The 16,798-nt window shown below is 47.8% G+C and overlaps 1 protein-coding gene across 1 annotated transcript in view; it reads left to right on the top strand.

Moving 5' to 3' along the window:
* Positions 1 to 11,815, top strand: part of LANCL2 (LanC like glutathione S-transferase 2) — a 69,200-nt gene extending 57,385 nt beyond the window's left edge. Inside the window, exons 7-9 of the mRNA XM_060107647.1 lie at positions 3,703 to 3,879; positions 6,654 to 6,726; positions 9,303 to 11,815. Coding sequence (XP_059963630.1) covers positions 3,703 to 3,879; positions 6,654 to 6,726; positions 9,303 to 9,418 — 366 coding nt within the window. The 3' untranslated portion in view covers positions 9,419 to 11,815. The remainder of the gene's footprint in view (positions 1 to 3,702; positions 3,880 to 6,653; positions 6,727 to 9,302) is intronic.
* The last annotated feature ends 4,983 nt before the right edge of the window (positions 11,816 to 16,798 follow it).

The following is a 16,798-nucleotide window of genomic DNA, read 5'->3' as shown; positions in this document are numbered from 1 at the left end:
GAGGAAGGACGGGGTGTGTTCTAGTCCACAGTCGTGCAGAAGAGCTGGGTTCACTCTACGAAGGGTTAGATGTGAAACAGTGTGTGGTCTCAGAGGGCTGTGGTACCACTGGCCCCGACTCTTCACTCGCTTATTTGATTTTTTTTATTGAAGTCTAGTTGATTTACAATGTTGTGTTGGTTTCAGGTGTACAGCAAAGCGATTCAGAGATATTATATACATCCTTTTTCAGATTCTTTTCCCTTATAGATTATTACAAGATATTGACTGTAGTTCCCTGTGCTATACAGTAGGACCTTGTTGTTTATCTATTTTATATGAAGTAATGTGTGTATGTTAATCCTGAACTCCTAATTTATCTCTCCCCCCTTTCCCCTTTGGTAACCATAAGTTTGTTTTCTATGTCTGTGAGTCTGTTTCTGTTTCATAGATAAGTTTATTTGTGTCATATTTTAGATTCCACATATAAGCTATATCATATAAAATCTGTCTTTCTCTTTCTAACTTACTTCACTTAGTGTGATAATCTCTAGGTCCATCCATGTTGCTGCAAGTGGCATTATTTTCTTATTTTTTATGGCTGAGTAGTATTCCATTGTATATGTGTACCACCTCTTCTTTATCCATTCATCTGGCTATGGACATTTAGGTTACTTCGTGTCTTGGCTATTGTAAATTTCACCCTCATTCTTTGAAGATATTTTTGCTGAATATCTACTCTGACAGTTTTTTTTTTTTTTCCTTTCAGTTCTTTAAAGATACTGCTCCCCTGTCTTCTGGCCTTCACTATTTCTAGAATGTTAGTCATTCTTTATATTGTTCTCTTATAAGTAGTCTGTGTTTTCTCTGGAAGCTTTCGGGATTTCCTCTTTTTGGTTTTCAATATTTTTATCATGTACCCATGTGTATCTGTTTGTATTTATCCTGCTTGAGAGCCTTTAAGCTTCTTGAACTTGTAATTGTATGTCTTCCACTACATTTGGTAAATGTTAGGCCTTTACTTTCCAACAGGTCTCTGAGGCTTTTGTTTTTAATTTCTTTTCTTTTCTGTAATTCAGAGTGTATAATTTCTATTTATTTAGCTTCATATTCACTAATGAGTTCTTCTTTATTAAGCCTTACTCAATAAGTTTTTAATTTTATCTGTTGGTGTTTTTTCAGTTCCTGAATATCTATTTCTTTTTATAGTAATGTTTCTCTGAGATTTCCAAACCATTCATTGATGATGTGTTTAGTTTCTTTTTCATCCTTAAAGATTTTTAATAACTGCCCCAAATGCTTGTCTCTGTTTTCAACATTTGGTCATCTCAGCATCACTTCATTTTCTAGTGTGAGCAGACAGACTCAGAGAAGTTACAATGACTCACCCAAAGTTACTCGGTCAGTTGTAGTGGAAGAGGGAGTCCAGCCATGTCTTCCGACTCCAGATCTCTTACGTCTTCCTCTGCATGGCACTGTCTCTTCAAACTTTCTGTCATGACATTTCCCAGGGAAATTTACGATTTGAGAGAGGTAATGTGGATCAGTAAATAGATTTTCTGGCCAAGTTATAATGGCTACAATGTAGAGAAGATAAATCTGGGAGCTTCAGTGTTCATTAAATTTTCAAATGTCCCACTATTTATTTTTTTTAAGGAATATTTATTTGTTTGTTTATTTATAGCTGCGTTGGGTCTTCATTGCTGCACGTGGGCTTTCTCTAGTTGGGGCAAGTGGGGGCTACTCTTTGTTGCAGTGCATGGGCTTCTCATTGCAGTGGCTTCTCGTTGCAGAGCACAGGCTCTAGAGCGCAGGCTCAGTAGTTGTGGCATGTGGGCTCAGTAGTTGTGGCACGTGGGCTCAGTAGTTGTGGCTCATGGGCTCTAGAGCACAGGCTCAGTAGTTGTGGCTCACAGGCTCTAGAGTGCAGGCTCAGTAGTTGTGGCTCGTGGGCTCAGTAGTTGTGGCTCGTGGGTTCTAGAGCACAGGCTCAGTAGTTGTGGCACGCGGGCTTAGTTGCTCCGCAGCATGTGGGATCTTCCTGGACCAGGGCTCGAACCCATGTCTCCTGCATTGGCAGGTGGACTCTTAACCACTGCGCCACCAGGGAAGCCCCTCAAATGTCCCACTATTCAGAGTAGCTCCTCATGTGGAGCATGAGTGTGTGACAGTAGTGGGCGTGGTGGGCGTGCTGCGGGCACGCGCCGGGGAAGGAAGGTAAAGCTCGCTGTGTGGGGTGCCTCTAGCAGCCTCAGTCTCACCAGGGGGACAGGGACAACGGGAAAGAAGTCCAATTGATTTCACGTACCCCTGGGTGACCATCAGAAAGGAGCCAGTCAGGTTTTCTCTGGGACTGGCCTTACTCTGAGTGTGATTTTATGACATAGCCTCCAAAACAGTCTCCTTTCACCTGTCAACTTTGACCTAATCTTTTTCAGGATGGGAAAAAGGTCCCTTTTCTAATTCATTTTAAGAGGGTTAAGATGCAAATGAGAGGATGACATATTTGTGCTGGCAGGATAACACAGAAAGAATGGTGCTTAATGACAGCTCAGAAGTAGCACTAACCGTGTGCCAGGCAGTGTTCTAAGAGCTTCTTGTATGTTATTTCATTTTAATACAACAAGCCGCTGAGATGAAGACAGGGTATCTTTTTATAGTACATGAAGAAGTAAGAGGTGACTTGTCCTCGGTGACATTTAAAAGGTGACAGAGCTGAGGTTGACACTCAGGGACCCCAGAGTCCACGTCTCAGCTGCTTTCATGACCAAGAAGCCTGCTCCTGACCCTGGCAAGGCCGTGCACCAGGAGCAGTGACTGCAGTGTGGATCCGCCTCCTTCCCCTGCTGGCCACGGCACACGCTGATCACAGTTCAGGTGCTTCGGTTTCCCTGCACCTCAGAGCCTCCTCGGCGGGTGCCCAGGAGTCACCGCTCAGCAGTCACAAGGAGTGTCCCCTTTGCCGCCCTGAGGAGCTCTTCTCCAGTGACCTTTTGCCTCTAATCCGTGGTCCAAAACGCATTTGCACTAGAATGGAATGAGCTAAGCAGGGGAGACTGCTAATAACAGATTCAGAGGAGAGGACCAGGGAAAGAAAATAAATGAAATGACAGGAGACAGAGAAGAGTGTCAAGGGGAATCTGGGGGTCGCGAAAGCGTCCTCATGCTGGCGCACTTGCTTCCACCGAGCACGTTTGTCCCTCCGTCCCCGTAAACCATTGCATGGCGATGGTGCCGCTGGGGCTGAGAACACTCTCTGCGGGGTTCCTTGTGACGGTTTATGACAGCTCGTCGGGTGCGTTGGATGTGTGACTAACCTAGGATGTGGAATGTTCCCGACCTGGATGACGGGACAGTGTGGAATCCTCGACTGCCCTCTGCACGAGTAGGAGTGTTACAGCTGCAGCCTACAGGTCCCAGGAGGCACAGGGTGGTTCATTGGTGACAAGAGCATCTTACCAGGGAGATCCGGTAGCCTTCCTTATAACTGTTGGAACTTTAGAACTGCTTTTGCAAAACCATGAGCTCGAAGGCCGGCGAAGGCGGGAGAGGAGTGGATGGGGCTGCGCGGCACCCGGTGCAGTGCTGTTGCCTCTGGGCATGGTTCACCCGTCATGTCAGGTTTCTGAACGTCGTGCAGTTTTCTAAACAGCAAGGGGAAGTATTTCGCTGACTCGCTGCGTAAGACACCTGTTGAACACGGCTTTGCTTCTCATCGCCCAGGTGTTTAAGGAGGAGAAGTACTTGAAGGACGCCATGGAGTGCAGCGATGTGATTTGGCAGCGAGGTCTGCTGCGGAAGGGCTACGGGATCTGCCACGGGACCGCCGGGAACGGCTACTCCTTCCTTTCCCTTTACCACCTCACGCGGGATAAAAAGTACCTCTACCGCGCTTGCAAGGTAAGGATGTCTCTAGCCAAACCACTTCTGAACCCTCCAGGGCACACACAGAGCCCAGATACAGCTCTCTCCTCCTTCAGACACATTTCTCCCAGCTCTGTGGTTTCTTCCGCAGAGCCTTGTCCCTGGCGGCCGCGTGCCTTGGCCGTTCCACCTGCACAATGGGACTAAGGGGTGGAAATGCGTTCTGGAGTCCCGTGACCTGTTAGGATGCCCTCCTGTGCATTTATTAGCTTCATGACTTTGGGGCGCCCCTTCTTCGAGCCTCAGTTTCCTCATCTGTAAAAATACTACCCGCCTCCTAAATTTGTTCCAGGAAGAATTAATTGAGGTAATGGGCAGGTCGTCGGTAGTTGCCCCTGCTTAAAATCCTCCAGTGGTTTCCCACTGCCCGGGAGTGGCACCCACGGCCCTGAAGTGGACAGCCCCGTGCACCTCGGCCCCTGCCTGCCTCTCCCCCGCCTTGCCCCACACTCTCCACGGGGCGCAGCGTTCCTGGGGCTTCCCCGAAATCTGCCTGGGGGAGGCGACCTCTGAGGTCTCCTCGGTGACAGAGCCACCAGGGCGCTCACTGTGCGCTTCTGCTCGTTCCCGAGTGTGCCACAGCCTAGACCACGAGCTGCGTGGTCTTCCTAGTCGACGTCCCGACGTGCCCAGTACCTAGGGCAGTGCCGGCACCAAGGACAGGCTTGATAAATACGCATCGGGTGTGCGAAAATGGACACACAAAACAAGACTCAGTAAATGCTTGCTGGTGTTTTTATTACTATACACACTTCACAAAATAAAGTTACAGGAACACAGAAAAAAGGATGGGAGGAAAATGCACCAAAATGTCCAGTGACCCTTGATAGATGGAGGCATTCGGGTGGCTTATTCTGTATATTTATTACTGTTCGGAAGCCTTTTCTCACACCAGACGGAACAGAGCCCTCCGACCTGGTGCCCCGAGACACGCACGCAGTCGTCGTGCCCCCACTCAGCAGAGGCCGCGCAGGGTATTGTGGGGATGCAGAGGGCAGGTGCCTGAGCCGGGCATCGGGGGTGCCATGTAGGCTGAGACCCAGAGCAGAGCTGGAGCTCGAGCAGGCGGGTGGGAGCGGTGCCGCCAGCCGAGGAAGCTGGCGGGGTGAGCACCCTGGGGCCCGCAGCGTTCCCTTGGCCAGAGCAGAGCAGGGCAGGAGCTGGCGTCAGCGAGGCAAGGGGCAGTTCGGGTGGACGGCAGTCACAGTAGCAGATGGGTAAGAAAATACGGGGATTGGGGAAGGCTTCGTGGGGGCTGAGGCACAGCGAGTTTTCTAAAGATGTGGAGCTTTTCAGGTGGGACAGGAAGGCAGGGCATGGGGAGGCAAAGTGCACCCCAGTAGGAGAAGAGTCCCTGCAGAGCCACGGAGGCAGGCACGGCACAGTGCAGCCTGACCCTGAGCGCTCAGCACGGGAGGGTGCAAGGGCGAGGGGTGAAGTCAGAGGGGCCGAGGCCAAAGAAAGCTGGCCCTTCCCCTTAGTCAGTAGATCTGAGCCTTGGTTACACCTTAGAATCACTGGAGCTTTGAAAGAGTGCCTGGACCCCACCCTGGGCCCAGTTCTGCGGGAGCCCAGGCCCCCCACTGCCAGCTCCTGGGTGGTTCTCATCTGCAGGCGAGGCTTCCCAAAGGTTTGTGATTCATGTCCAGACTCCTCTCAGGATTGCCGTGGCCACGGCGGAATGGATGAGGTGGAGATAAACAATGTGGGTTTCTCCAAGTTGTTGTTTAATAGTTACTGCAAGAAATGTTGTTATAAACCCAAGAGCATTGGCTGTGATACTGAAGAGGAGAGATTCAGAAACACTTAAGATATTGATGTCGCTGATTCACTTTGTTATGAAGTAGAAAGTAACACACCATTGTAAAGCAAGTATACTCCAATAAAGATGTTAAAAAAATAAATTCCTCTTGATAGACACTAAAAAAAAACCCAGATATTGAGCTGAGTCCACAGAATTCAGTGGGTTTTTTTAAATGTGGAGAAGACAGAAATGTATGAATGTCTCTCTGCTCTCTGACTAAGGAAACCAGATAGATGGTGGTGCATCAAACAAGCTAGAAAAGTGAGCAGATTTGGAAGGTGGAAAGTTTTATTGTATATGTGCTGAATTTATGATTATTTATATACATATGACAAAAAGTAAGTTACCTTAAGCAAAAAAGGGAAATTTATTATAATGTTATAAAAATCCATTGAAGAGGTTTAAGAAGCAAGGGTCAGGGAGCTCAGAGGAAATTGCTGATAAAGCTAAGGGATGAGTTTTCAAGATGAGCAGGGTGGTCAGTGGGCAGTGGGGTGGGCCGGCCGGGGAGGGGTGGGGAGAGGAGAGGAGAGGGAGGGCTGCGCGTTCAGCAGAGGGGCTGGCGGTGAGCCCAGAGAGCAGAGCTCGGCGAGCGGATTCAGAGCCAGTGTTTTAATCTGGGCGGAGCGCCTGCAGGGGCAGGAGGCGGTGCTTAGAAAAGACCGAAGGTTGTTGGGTTGTGAGATTTCTTACTTCGGCCTTCCCAACAACCTTCCTAGGTAAATTCCCCGCTACAGAGGAGGAAACAGGCCTAGGCAGGTGACAGCTTGCCAGGTCTCACCTGCTCCGAAGAGGTGGTGCCAAGTCCCTCGGAGTTCACACTCCTGACGCTCTGTTGCCTGCGAGTCTGCTGTCTTTGATTCTTGGTGAATTCACTGCAGTGTCTTACGCGTTCCATTTTCACCAAGTGAAATCCCCACTCTTAAAGAAATGTCTTTCTCCCTAGTTTGCAGAATGGTGCCTAGAATATGGAACACATGGTTGCCGCATTCCTGACAGACCCTATTCTCTCTTTGAAGGTAAGAGTGAGGGAAAGCTCCAGGTCTGAGTATCTGGGTGTGTGGGTATCTGGGTTCTTCTGACTGTGACACCATCACAGTCGATCTTAATTAGTAATCGCTGCACAGCTGGTAAATACCGTGAGCAAAGTCGTTCATTGCTGAAAATTATATTGAGTCTCTTTACCTTGCCTGTATTGTGCTCCTGTGAACTTCTTCCAAGTATTTTTAGATCTTTTGTGACGTGTATAGTCATAGACTGTCTGCTGCGCAGTAATGGAAGAAAATAACAAGTTTACTCCTGTGCGTTTCATCGGTAATATTGTGCGTGTAGTATTGATCTATTCACAGCAAACTTGGTTAGTTACTTAAATGTATTTAAGTCATGTAAAGAAGTGTAAATAATTAATATTAGTAATTTAAAAGTATTAGTAAATACAAGTATTAGTAGTTGGAAAAAATAATGAGAATATTGAAGACAGTTCTGAAAAACAAGAGCAATGAAAGAAACCAGCAAACACATTGCGAGTCTGCTCCAGGCACACACAATACATAGAATATAATTCAGGAAAACAAAATGGAAGTCCTACAGAGACTCAGATATTCTTTGTTTAGTGTGTGTGTGTGTGTGTGTGTGTAATGGTAATTTGGAACATAAGCCACAGAAACCAGAGGGCAAACGTTAAATGGTGTTACAATAAATGGATGGTAACTTTTTAATTACTTTAGAGCCACCTTTTATAGTAATTCCAAAATAAATTTCAGAAGGAATAAATGAATACTTTTTAAAAAATCAAATAATAGATAGGTGTTGAATTTTGTCAGGTGCTTTTCTTGCATCAGTTGATAAGATCATGTGGTTTTTCTTCTTCAGGCCCCTAGCATTGTGGATCACATTGGTTGATTTTCAAATATTAAGCCAACCTTGTGTCTCTGGAATAAACCTTACTTGGCCATGGTGTACAATTCTTTTTATGTATTGACAGAATTATATTTGCTAAAACGTTGTTGATGATTTTTGCGTCTATATTCATGAGGAATATTGGCCTGTAGTTTTCCTTTCTTATACTGTGTTTGTCTGGTTTTGATATCTGGGTAATACTGGCCTAATAAACTGTACTGAGAAGTACCTTCTCTGTTTTCTGTAACAGATTGTATATTAATTGGTGGGAGAATTCTCATTTAAATGTCTGGTAGCATTCTTCAGCGAAACCTTCGTAGCCGAGAGATTTCTTTTTCGGGAGTTTTAAATTTACAAATTAAATTTGTTTAATAGGTTACAAGGCTGTTCAAGTTATCTGTTTCATATTCAGTGAGTTTTAGTAGTTCGTGTTTTCAAGATATTGCTCCAGTTTACCTGCGGGGTTAAATTTATGTGCATAAAGCTTTGGTAGTAGTCCTTCATTATCTTCTTGATGTCTGAATTGTCTGTAGTGCTATGCCATGTTTTATTTCTGCTACTGATAATATTTTAATCATATAATAGATAAATGAGCAAAAATTAGAGCATTTGTCATTATCTTTTGCAGAATAAGATCTTTTTAATATTCAAGGAAACCGTAACGGAAAAATGTTTCTCAGAAAAAAATTTTCGTCTATTGTGTCATAAAAATGAGGTGTATTTGTATCAGATATAACACAGTTAATACCTGAACTCTAAATGGAGTTCATTCAGGTTCATAAATTCAAGTTTACGATGGCAAATTCAAAGCCCCAGCAGGTGAAAATCTTTGAATGTACCCTCCCGAGAGGCTGGGAAGCTCTTGCTTTCTTCTGGGCCCCTGTGCCTCACAAGTGCCTGGCAGGAGACACTGACTAGGTTCTCGTTGGATGGGTGAGTGCCGGTGTGGAGGCCACTAGGCTGGAAGGGCCTACAGCGCCCAGGACCCTTTGTGGAGGAGCTCCCTCCCGCCCAGGGATCCTTCGGGTAGGCTGCTGAGTTACTGCAGTGAGTGGCGGTGGGGATTTTGACCAAGCAAGTAAAGTTCGTTTTAAAATAACATTTTTGAGGGCTTCCCTGGTGGGTGACACAGTGGTTGAGAGTTCGCTTGCCGATGCAGGGGACACGGGTTCTTGCCCTGGTCCAGGAAGATCCCACATGCCGCGGAGCGGCTGGGCCCTTGAGCCATGGCCGCTGAGCCTGCGCATCCGGAGCCCGTGCTCCGCAACGGGAGAGGCCACAACAGTGAGAGGCCCGCGTACCGCAAAAAAAAAAAAAATTTTTTTTGAAACCCAAAATGCAACCTTCCGTTTGGAATAAAAACATAAAGGCTCTGAGAGGAAGTTTACATGTTGGAATATCACAGCAGCACCCTTAACTTTTTTGTTAGCACTTCTGTGAAATCATCTTAAAGTGTCAAGATACAAGATTAAAGCTCAGAAACCAATTTTTAAAATTAAGATAATGAAGAAAACTGGTATTACCTGTTGGGTGCTAATGTGAAGATTTCCTTTTCGTGTGTGTGAAGTTATTTTCAAAGTCCTTCGCACCTTTTCCCACATCCTTACAGCCCCAGTAAAGGCAGTGATCAGAGGTCACTTGGTTCTGGACCCCGCCACGCACCCTTTCTCACGAAGGACCGCGTTTTGCGTTGCAGGTATGGCTGGCACTGTTCACTTCCTCTCCGACATCCTGGCCCCAGAGGCATCACGGTTTCCAGCATTTGAACTCGGCTCTCCACAGAGTGATACAAAGGTGCAAAAAGACGACTGAGAGATCCAGCTGGACCAGAAGCCACCAGGTTGCTTAGTACCTGACACAGAACCAAGTGTGAATCCTGAAAGAGGGAGAAAAAGGAGAAGCAGGCACCATCCCAGACCCCCTGTGTCAGAGTGTGATGACAGACCGTCCCATCAGCGATCTGTAACAGTGTCCCCTCACTGGTGTAAAATACGAATTCCTCATGTCCAGTTCTCTGTAGTGTGTGCATGTGTCTTGGTGTTTGCTGTCTGTAGGTGTAGGTTGTTGTAAACGGAAGCCCTTCTCTGTCCATGAGCCCGAGCTGGCTGTGCATGAGGGCACGCGGCAGCCTCTTCTCTGTACATAATATTTAAAGTGGGGTGTTTTCTGTACTGACAAACAGGAAATAGGCAGGTTGTGTCTCTCCTGTGTAACAGAAGATTCTCCGCAGTGATGTCCCAGTGGTAAGACTTTACAGCATTTTCTGTGGGTACCTTTTAGATCAGCATGAGAGAAAGACCACCCCAGAAATGAAAAGAAATAGAACAGGTAGAGGGGGTTTGCTGGAGTAGGGGGTGGTGAGCCTTTCCACCAGGTAGTCGAATGCTCCCTCTTTGTGTTTTGTGCTCACCTCAGTGTTTTTAAGAAGCGAAAGGGGGTGCATTGCAGCTCTACTGGGGCTCCCATTCTCAGGCTCTTTGTGTGAAGTTCTGGACCCTCCTCGCAATCCAAGGCAGCTCGTGCCCTGGGGAGTGGACTTATGACACCAGGGCCATTCAAGGGAGCCGTTTTCGTGGCCACACTGTAAATCATGTAGCAGTGACTGAGGGTTGGCAAGTCTCGATTCAGTGTATATTATTAAAATAGGCTGTACCTCAGTTCTATCAACATTATAACTTAGTGTTAAAAGTACAGTGGATACAATTCCAAATGCATAATAAGCAGAAAGATATTCATCTCTTCCTATGTCTCTCCACTTAACTTACCAAATTTTGGAATAAGTTTATCAAAGTACAGATTTGGAACGAATTTAGTCCTTATTTTTGTCTACTATTTGGGTGATAAAAGTCTCACCTTTGATGAAATGTATTAAGCATAAAGTACTAGTCTGCATTTATGCATATGGAAAACAGTCTTCTAACCAAGAAGATTACGATACTGTCTGACATTTTTTATTTTAAAACTGGGCATTAATTTGGCTTAGCATACCCTCAATAATTTTACTCTGTAAATCTGTTTTTAGAAGAGTTTTGCTGTCATGGTATGAGTGGTCTAGGACTTTGTACAGACTTCTCATCTTATGAGCTAAGGCCAGTTCATAAAAGACAAGATAGGTCTCTCTGATGGTCTGGTCCTTATCTGCAAGCGATTGTCAAATGTTTATCAGCCCTCGTTTCCACTCCTTTCATAAAGGTGAAAGAACGTCCATGTAGAAGACAGATCCCTTCACACAGGTGTAAATCTGTGCAGTTCTTAGGATGCTGGCTGAGCCTTGGTGGTGGGGCTGACTCCCTAACACGTGCCCTTCGGTTTCTAAGTGATGCCTCGTGAGTCTCAGTCACGACTGTTCTTTTCAAGTTAGGTTGATGACTTCCATGGGTATAAGTCCTCACGGTTGTCTTTTAACCGTCTTCCCGGGCCTGCTCATGTGCGTCTCAGGCAGCCCGGTTCCCGGGACCTGCAGGCAGGACGCTAGTGAGCTGAGGGGCTCCCCCCGTGTCACAGCTCAGCCCAGCTGCCCCGCTGCCACCTCGGCCAAAGCTCAGCGGCAGCCCCCGGGGCTTCGGCCCAAAGGTTTACCCAAGCCGTCTCATTTCTCACGGGAGGCCAGTGGGGCTGCACAGGATTCACCCCCCTCAGCAAGAGGGGGCAGCTCATGGAGGCCCTGGCCCTGGCCACGTGTCTCCTGACCGGAAGCAGTGAGGGTGACCCTTCGTGACACCTGGGCGTCACGATGCCTTGTATGTTTGGCTTGTTTCTGCCTCGCACACTGAGGGAAGATGGAGCGCTTGTAAGGTAAACGGAGGAGATTGTATTTGCAGGGTTTTTTTAGAAGCCAGCTGGATTGACCCCTCCCGCTTACCCACCAGATGTCAGCAGAGACGCAGTCTGTGACTCCACAGTAACCCACCTCCTGGGGCGCGACGCGGGCGGCTGCACGGTGCCGGGTCCAGCTCTCAGTCCCCAGAGGCAGCGGGACAGAGGAGTCCCGGAGCTGGTTTAGTGGTTCTGATGAGTGCGATTTCGGATCTCAGAGCGGCTCACAGTGATTTCTTACGTTTGTTTGTGTATCCAAGATGTGTCTAAGTGTTTAAAATAATGTGTATGCACAATGCCATTTTAAAATATGAAAGAGAAAACGTTGATGTCCACAGAAAGTGTGTGGGGTTCCCTGGTTCGGTACTTAGTAAAAACACGGTTTTGTTGTGACACTTGCGGGTTCTTTGTCTCTTCTCACCTCTGTCTGCCTTTGAGAGCAATGGTTGGAAGCCTCGGCCACGGTTCTGAAGATGGCCTTCCTCACGGAAGACGTGGCTGTTGCTCATGTTATGGCGTCCTACGTGCTTCACTAGAATGACGGCTTTCTCTCTCTATCCCAAGGGCCTCCGAGCCCTAGGCAGTACCAAGAGAAGCCTGTTTTGAGCTTGCCCGTGTGACAGGCCTTTATACTCATAGTCACCCTGAATGGCCCCAGCACCACTGGGGTCACCACGTGCGTGGCGGTGGGCACTCTTCTCATCACTGTCTTACAAGTGAGAAAGCTGATGGCCTTGCCCAGGGTCACAGCCGGAATGAGGGACAGTGAGGCTTCTGACCCGACAGTTCTTGCCAGTGGCCATACTTCTGACTTGTACTCAGTACCTCTTCCCCTACGTGCCCAACACGGAAGGTGAGAAATTGAAACCCCGGAGAGGCCCTGTCATCTGTACTGCTGCCCTCCTGGGTCCCTTGAACCATTCAGTGCAATTCCACACTCTTAACTTCGTGAGGCAGTTCTCAACCGCTACTACTTCATTTGCTAAATTCACAAAAGCAGGACCCAGGTGTGAGGTCCAGGTCCCCCAAACGTTTTTACAGACTGTCTTTACTCCTTCCCAGCCTCTCTGCTAAGCTTCAAGGGCCCCTTCCTTTCAGGTCTCAGTTTTTCCACATCATGTTTTCTGGAGGAGAGCCAGGTGTCCATTCCAACCTGACGGTCACCCCCAGCGCCTGTCAGCCTTCTGTCAAACTGGCCGGTGGCCCGGAAGGCTGTGCTGCGTCATCACTTCTGATCAGAGGAAGGCCGCCGGCTCCTCACAGCCCCTGCTCCTTGGGGTTGGGTCGCTGGATGACTGAGGCGGTGACGACATCCAGTCGGCCGCACAAAGCGCCCCTGCCCCCATCTCCCTCTCCAGTTTGCTCCAGTCCTCCACCCAGCATGCCAGGCCTTGTGCTCGGTGCTGAGCGTGACGGCCGACAGCCACCCTCCTGCAGCTCGCCTGCCCCGTGACGGGCGCCTGCGGAAGGGCTGGCCCGCCTCTGTCAGGACCTCGGACAGCTCCTCCGCAGCGCGGGCGGGGCGGCCGGCCTCCGGGCGCGCGCTTCCCGCTAATGGCAGGAGGGCACCACGGCTGAGTGTGACCGGTTCAGCCTTAGGGCGCCATGACCTCGGGCACAAGGCTGAGGCTGGCCCCTGTCATCAAGGAGCCTGTGGAGTGGGCGTCCAGAGCAGAGTCTGGACCAGCCTGTGTGAATTTGGATCAGCCGTTTCCTACAGTTTCTCTGTGTAATCAGGACAACCTTATTTGGTTAGTGGGAGAATTACAACTGAATAACAGGTGGAGAAAGCACCTAGCAGGTGGAAGTGCTCTGTGATGGGGAAGTTGAAGGTGTGCGTGTAGTGCTCTTGTGTGAAGAAACGGGCTGGCTCTCCTGAGTCATGAAATGAAAACCCAGGTCTGTCCAGCGCCAAAACCCCAAGCCACACCACCATCGCACACCACTGCTCTGCCTGGCAGCCCCGAGCTTTCGGCCATCGTGGGCGAGGGCGTGTGTGTGCCCAGCTGCACCAGGCTCCTTCAAGGGGAAGAGTCTGCCACAGGGGCAAGGAAGAACCAAGCCACAGTTTCAGGCTTGCACAAAGTCTAGAAGTTCACAGAGGCTGGGTTCTCCGTCCTCCGGCCTGTTCTTTGTTTAATGCCCCTGGAGGTCTTCCCGCTTCTGTACCAGGTAGATTCTTGTGGCTTTCATAAGATCATCGTCAGATGCAGTGCTGGTCACATGTTAGCAGGGACCTTACGCCCACCTTAAAGTATTGTTCATGAGAGAAGAAAACATGTGGCAAGCAGCATGATCACATATCTACCCATAATCATATAATGTCCCCCACGGTCCCAAGAACTGAGGAAGCCAGCTTTTCAAACCATTTCGTCAGGCCACAGGGAAGTTATCCAACGCTTTATGCTTGGCTGCTGGGAGCTAACGGGGGAATGAACAGCACGGTCCTGCCTCCAGAGGCTCTCCAGTAGCAAGAAGGACCACGCTCCCTGCAGCTGAACGGGAAGTTCTGAGAACTTGCCTGCCTGAAGGGTGTCGTCGTTCTGCCCTGACACTTGAATCAGCGATTGTTTATAGAGAATTCTGCACTGGAAGTCACTTTCCTCCTGAAATTGCGAGGCATCATACTGACTTCTAGCTTCCACTGTTACCTCCAAGAACCTCAGAGCCACAGTGATCCTTGTTTCCTTGTGCTCACATCTTGTGTTCTGATGTGAGCACTTTGCAAATTGTACAGTTTTTTCTCTGTCATGATGATGAGCCTAGTCCTGGGTTTGTTTTTTTTTTACTTTAACATCTTTATTGGAGTATAATTGCTTTGCAATGGTGTGTTAGTTTCCACTGTATAACAAAGTGAATCAGCTATATGTATACATATATCCCCATATCTCCTCCCTCTTGCGTCTCCCTCCCTCCCAACCTCCCTATCCCACCCCTCTAGGTGGTCACAAAGCACCGAGCTGATCTCCCTGTGCTACGCGGCTGCTTCCCACTAGCTATCTAGTTTACGTTTGGTAGTGTATATATGTCCATGCCACTCTCACTTTGTCTCAGCTTACCCTTCCCCCTCCCCATATCCTCAAGTCCATTCTCTACATCTGCATCTTTATTCCTGTCCTGCCCCTGGGTTCTTCAGAACTTTTTTTTTTTTTTTTTAGATTCCATATATATGTATTAGCATACGGTATTTTTTTTTTTCTGACTTACTTCACTCTGTATGACAGACTCTAGGTCCATCCACCTCACCACAAATAACTCAATTTCGTTTCTTTTTATGGCTGAGTAAGATTCCATTGTATATATGTGCCACCTCTTCTTTATCCATTCATCTGTCGATGTAGTCCTGGGTTCTTGGTAGGCCCTACCAATCTGGGAACTCGTGTGTTTCAATTCTAGGAAATTTTCTTGAATTATTTCTTAATGTTTTTTTTTTCCCTCCACCTTTTTGCTTTCCTTTCCAAGAGATTTCAACTTTATTTTCAAGTCTTTCCATTGTATGTTTAGTTCCAGGAGTTTTTCTTGTTCTCAGGGTATCTTTTGTGTATATCCTCTTCTTATTTCTTGTTGCAATATTTTATCTCTGAGGATGTTAATTTATCAACACATAGTCATGAAGGGCTTATTCAATGCCACACATTATTCTGGGCACTTGGAATCCATCAATGATCAAAACAGTCAAAAAGTCTTATCTTGTAGAGTTTGTGGTATAGCAGAGAGAGACAAACAATAAGGCTAAATAGGCAAATTTTCTCCTATGTTATAAGGTAATAAATAATATGGAAAAAAAAGATAGAATAAAACAAAATAAGAGAGACTGATGGTGGAGAGAACACAAATTACTGTTTTAAACAGGATGGTCAGAGTAAGACTAGAGACAGTGACATTTGAGCCAAGACTTTAAGAAATTAAAGGAGTTGGCCAGATGAGTATCTGTGGAAAGAGCACCTGACAGAGGCCGTGCCCTGTTCAACAGCGGAGTGAATGACCACCGGGGGGAGGAGGAAGGAAGGCCCGGGCCTGGAAGGCCATTCGGAGGAGTTTGGCTTTTGCTCTGGGTGAAGTACAGAGCCACTGGAGGGTTTGAGCAAAGGAAGGACGTTATCTGATTTATGCGTCGAAGGGGACATCCTGAGAGAATGCCTGGTGGACGTAGGGAAACCGGAAGGCTGGTCCAGGAGAGAAATGATGTGGACTTGGCGAGAATGGTCGGCCTCTAGCTGTGTCCTAGAGCCAGTAGGATTCCTGATGGGCAGTGCAGAGCACGAGAGGGCAGAGTTAGCCTTGGAAGGGGCGTCGCCAGCAGCTGAGATGTGGAAGAGGCCAGTCGGGGGTCAGGGCATGTGGAGTCTGAGGTGACCGCGGACGGCTGGAGTTTGGAGAGAAATCCGGGAGGGAACTGTCACTTTGGAGTCATTTGCATATTGATTATTTACAGCTATGAGCTGGGAGAGCTCACCCAGAAAGTGAGGGGAAAAGGAATAGGGGAGGGAGGAAGGAGCTAAGGCAGAGCCTTGGCCACGTAACACCAAAGAATCGGGAGGAGTTTGCTCCAGCAAAGAAGGATGAGAAGAAGCACTCGTTGGGTGGAGGTCTGTTTTCCTGGAGGCCAGTGAGGAAATTTTACGTGTGCAGAGGAGTGACCGGCTGTCTCAGATGATCCTGATAAGTGAGAGAAAACCTAGGAGTTGGCCATTGCATTCAGCAGCCTGGAGGTCCTTGGTGAATTGGTGAGCAGAACAGAAAACTCTAAAAGGAGTTTGGTTGCAAAAGAGAGGAAAGAAATGGGGCCATAGTTGGTAAGAGAAGTAAGATCAAGAAAAAACTTTTTTTTTTTTCCGAAAAATAACAGCATGTTTGTAAACCAATGTGATCCAATGGGAGCTTTTTAAAAAAATGACGTAGGGACTTCCCTGGTGGCTCAGTGGTTAAGAATCCGCCTGCCAATACAGGGGACACAGGTTCAATCCCTGGTCCGGGAAGATCCCACACGCTGCAGAGCAACTAAGCCCGTGTGCCACAACTACTGAGCCTGCACTCTAGAGCCCGTGAGCCACAACTACTGAGCCTGCGCTCTAGAGCCCGCAAGCCACAACTACTGAGCCTGCGTGCTGCAACCACTGAAACCTCTGTGCTCTAGGGCCTGTGCTCCGCAACAAGAGAGACCACCGCAATGAGAAGCCTGCGCACTGCAGCAGAGTAGCTCCCGCTCACCGCAATCAGAGAAAAGCCCGCGCGCAGCAATGAAGACCCAACGCAGCCAAAAATAAAATAAATTTATTTTAAAAAATAAATAAAAATAATAATGTGCTGCATAATCACAATACCAGTGTCACACCTGAGAAAACTAACAATGATTCTGTAATATTATGTTGCATC

Source organism: Mesoplodon densirostris, chromosome 9, assembly GCF_025265405.1.
Source record: "Mesoplodon densirostris isolate mMesDen1 chromosome 9, mMesDen1 primary haplotype, whole genome shotgun sequence".
NCBI lineage: Eukaryota > Metazoa > Chordata > Mammalia > Artiodactyla > Ziphiidae > Mesoplodon > Mesoplodon densirostris.
This window is presented reverse-complemented; position numbering and strand designations above follow the sequence as displayed.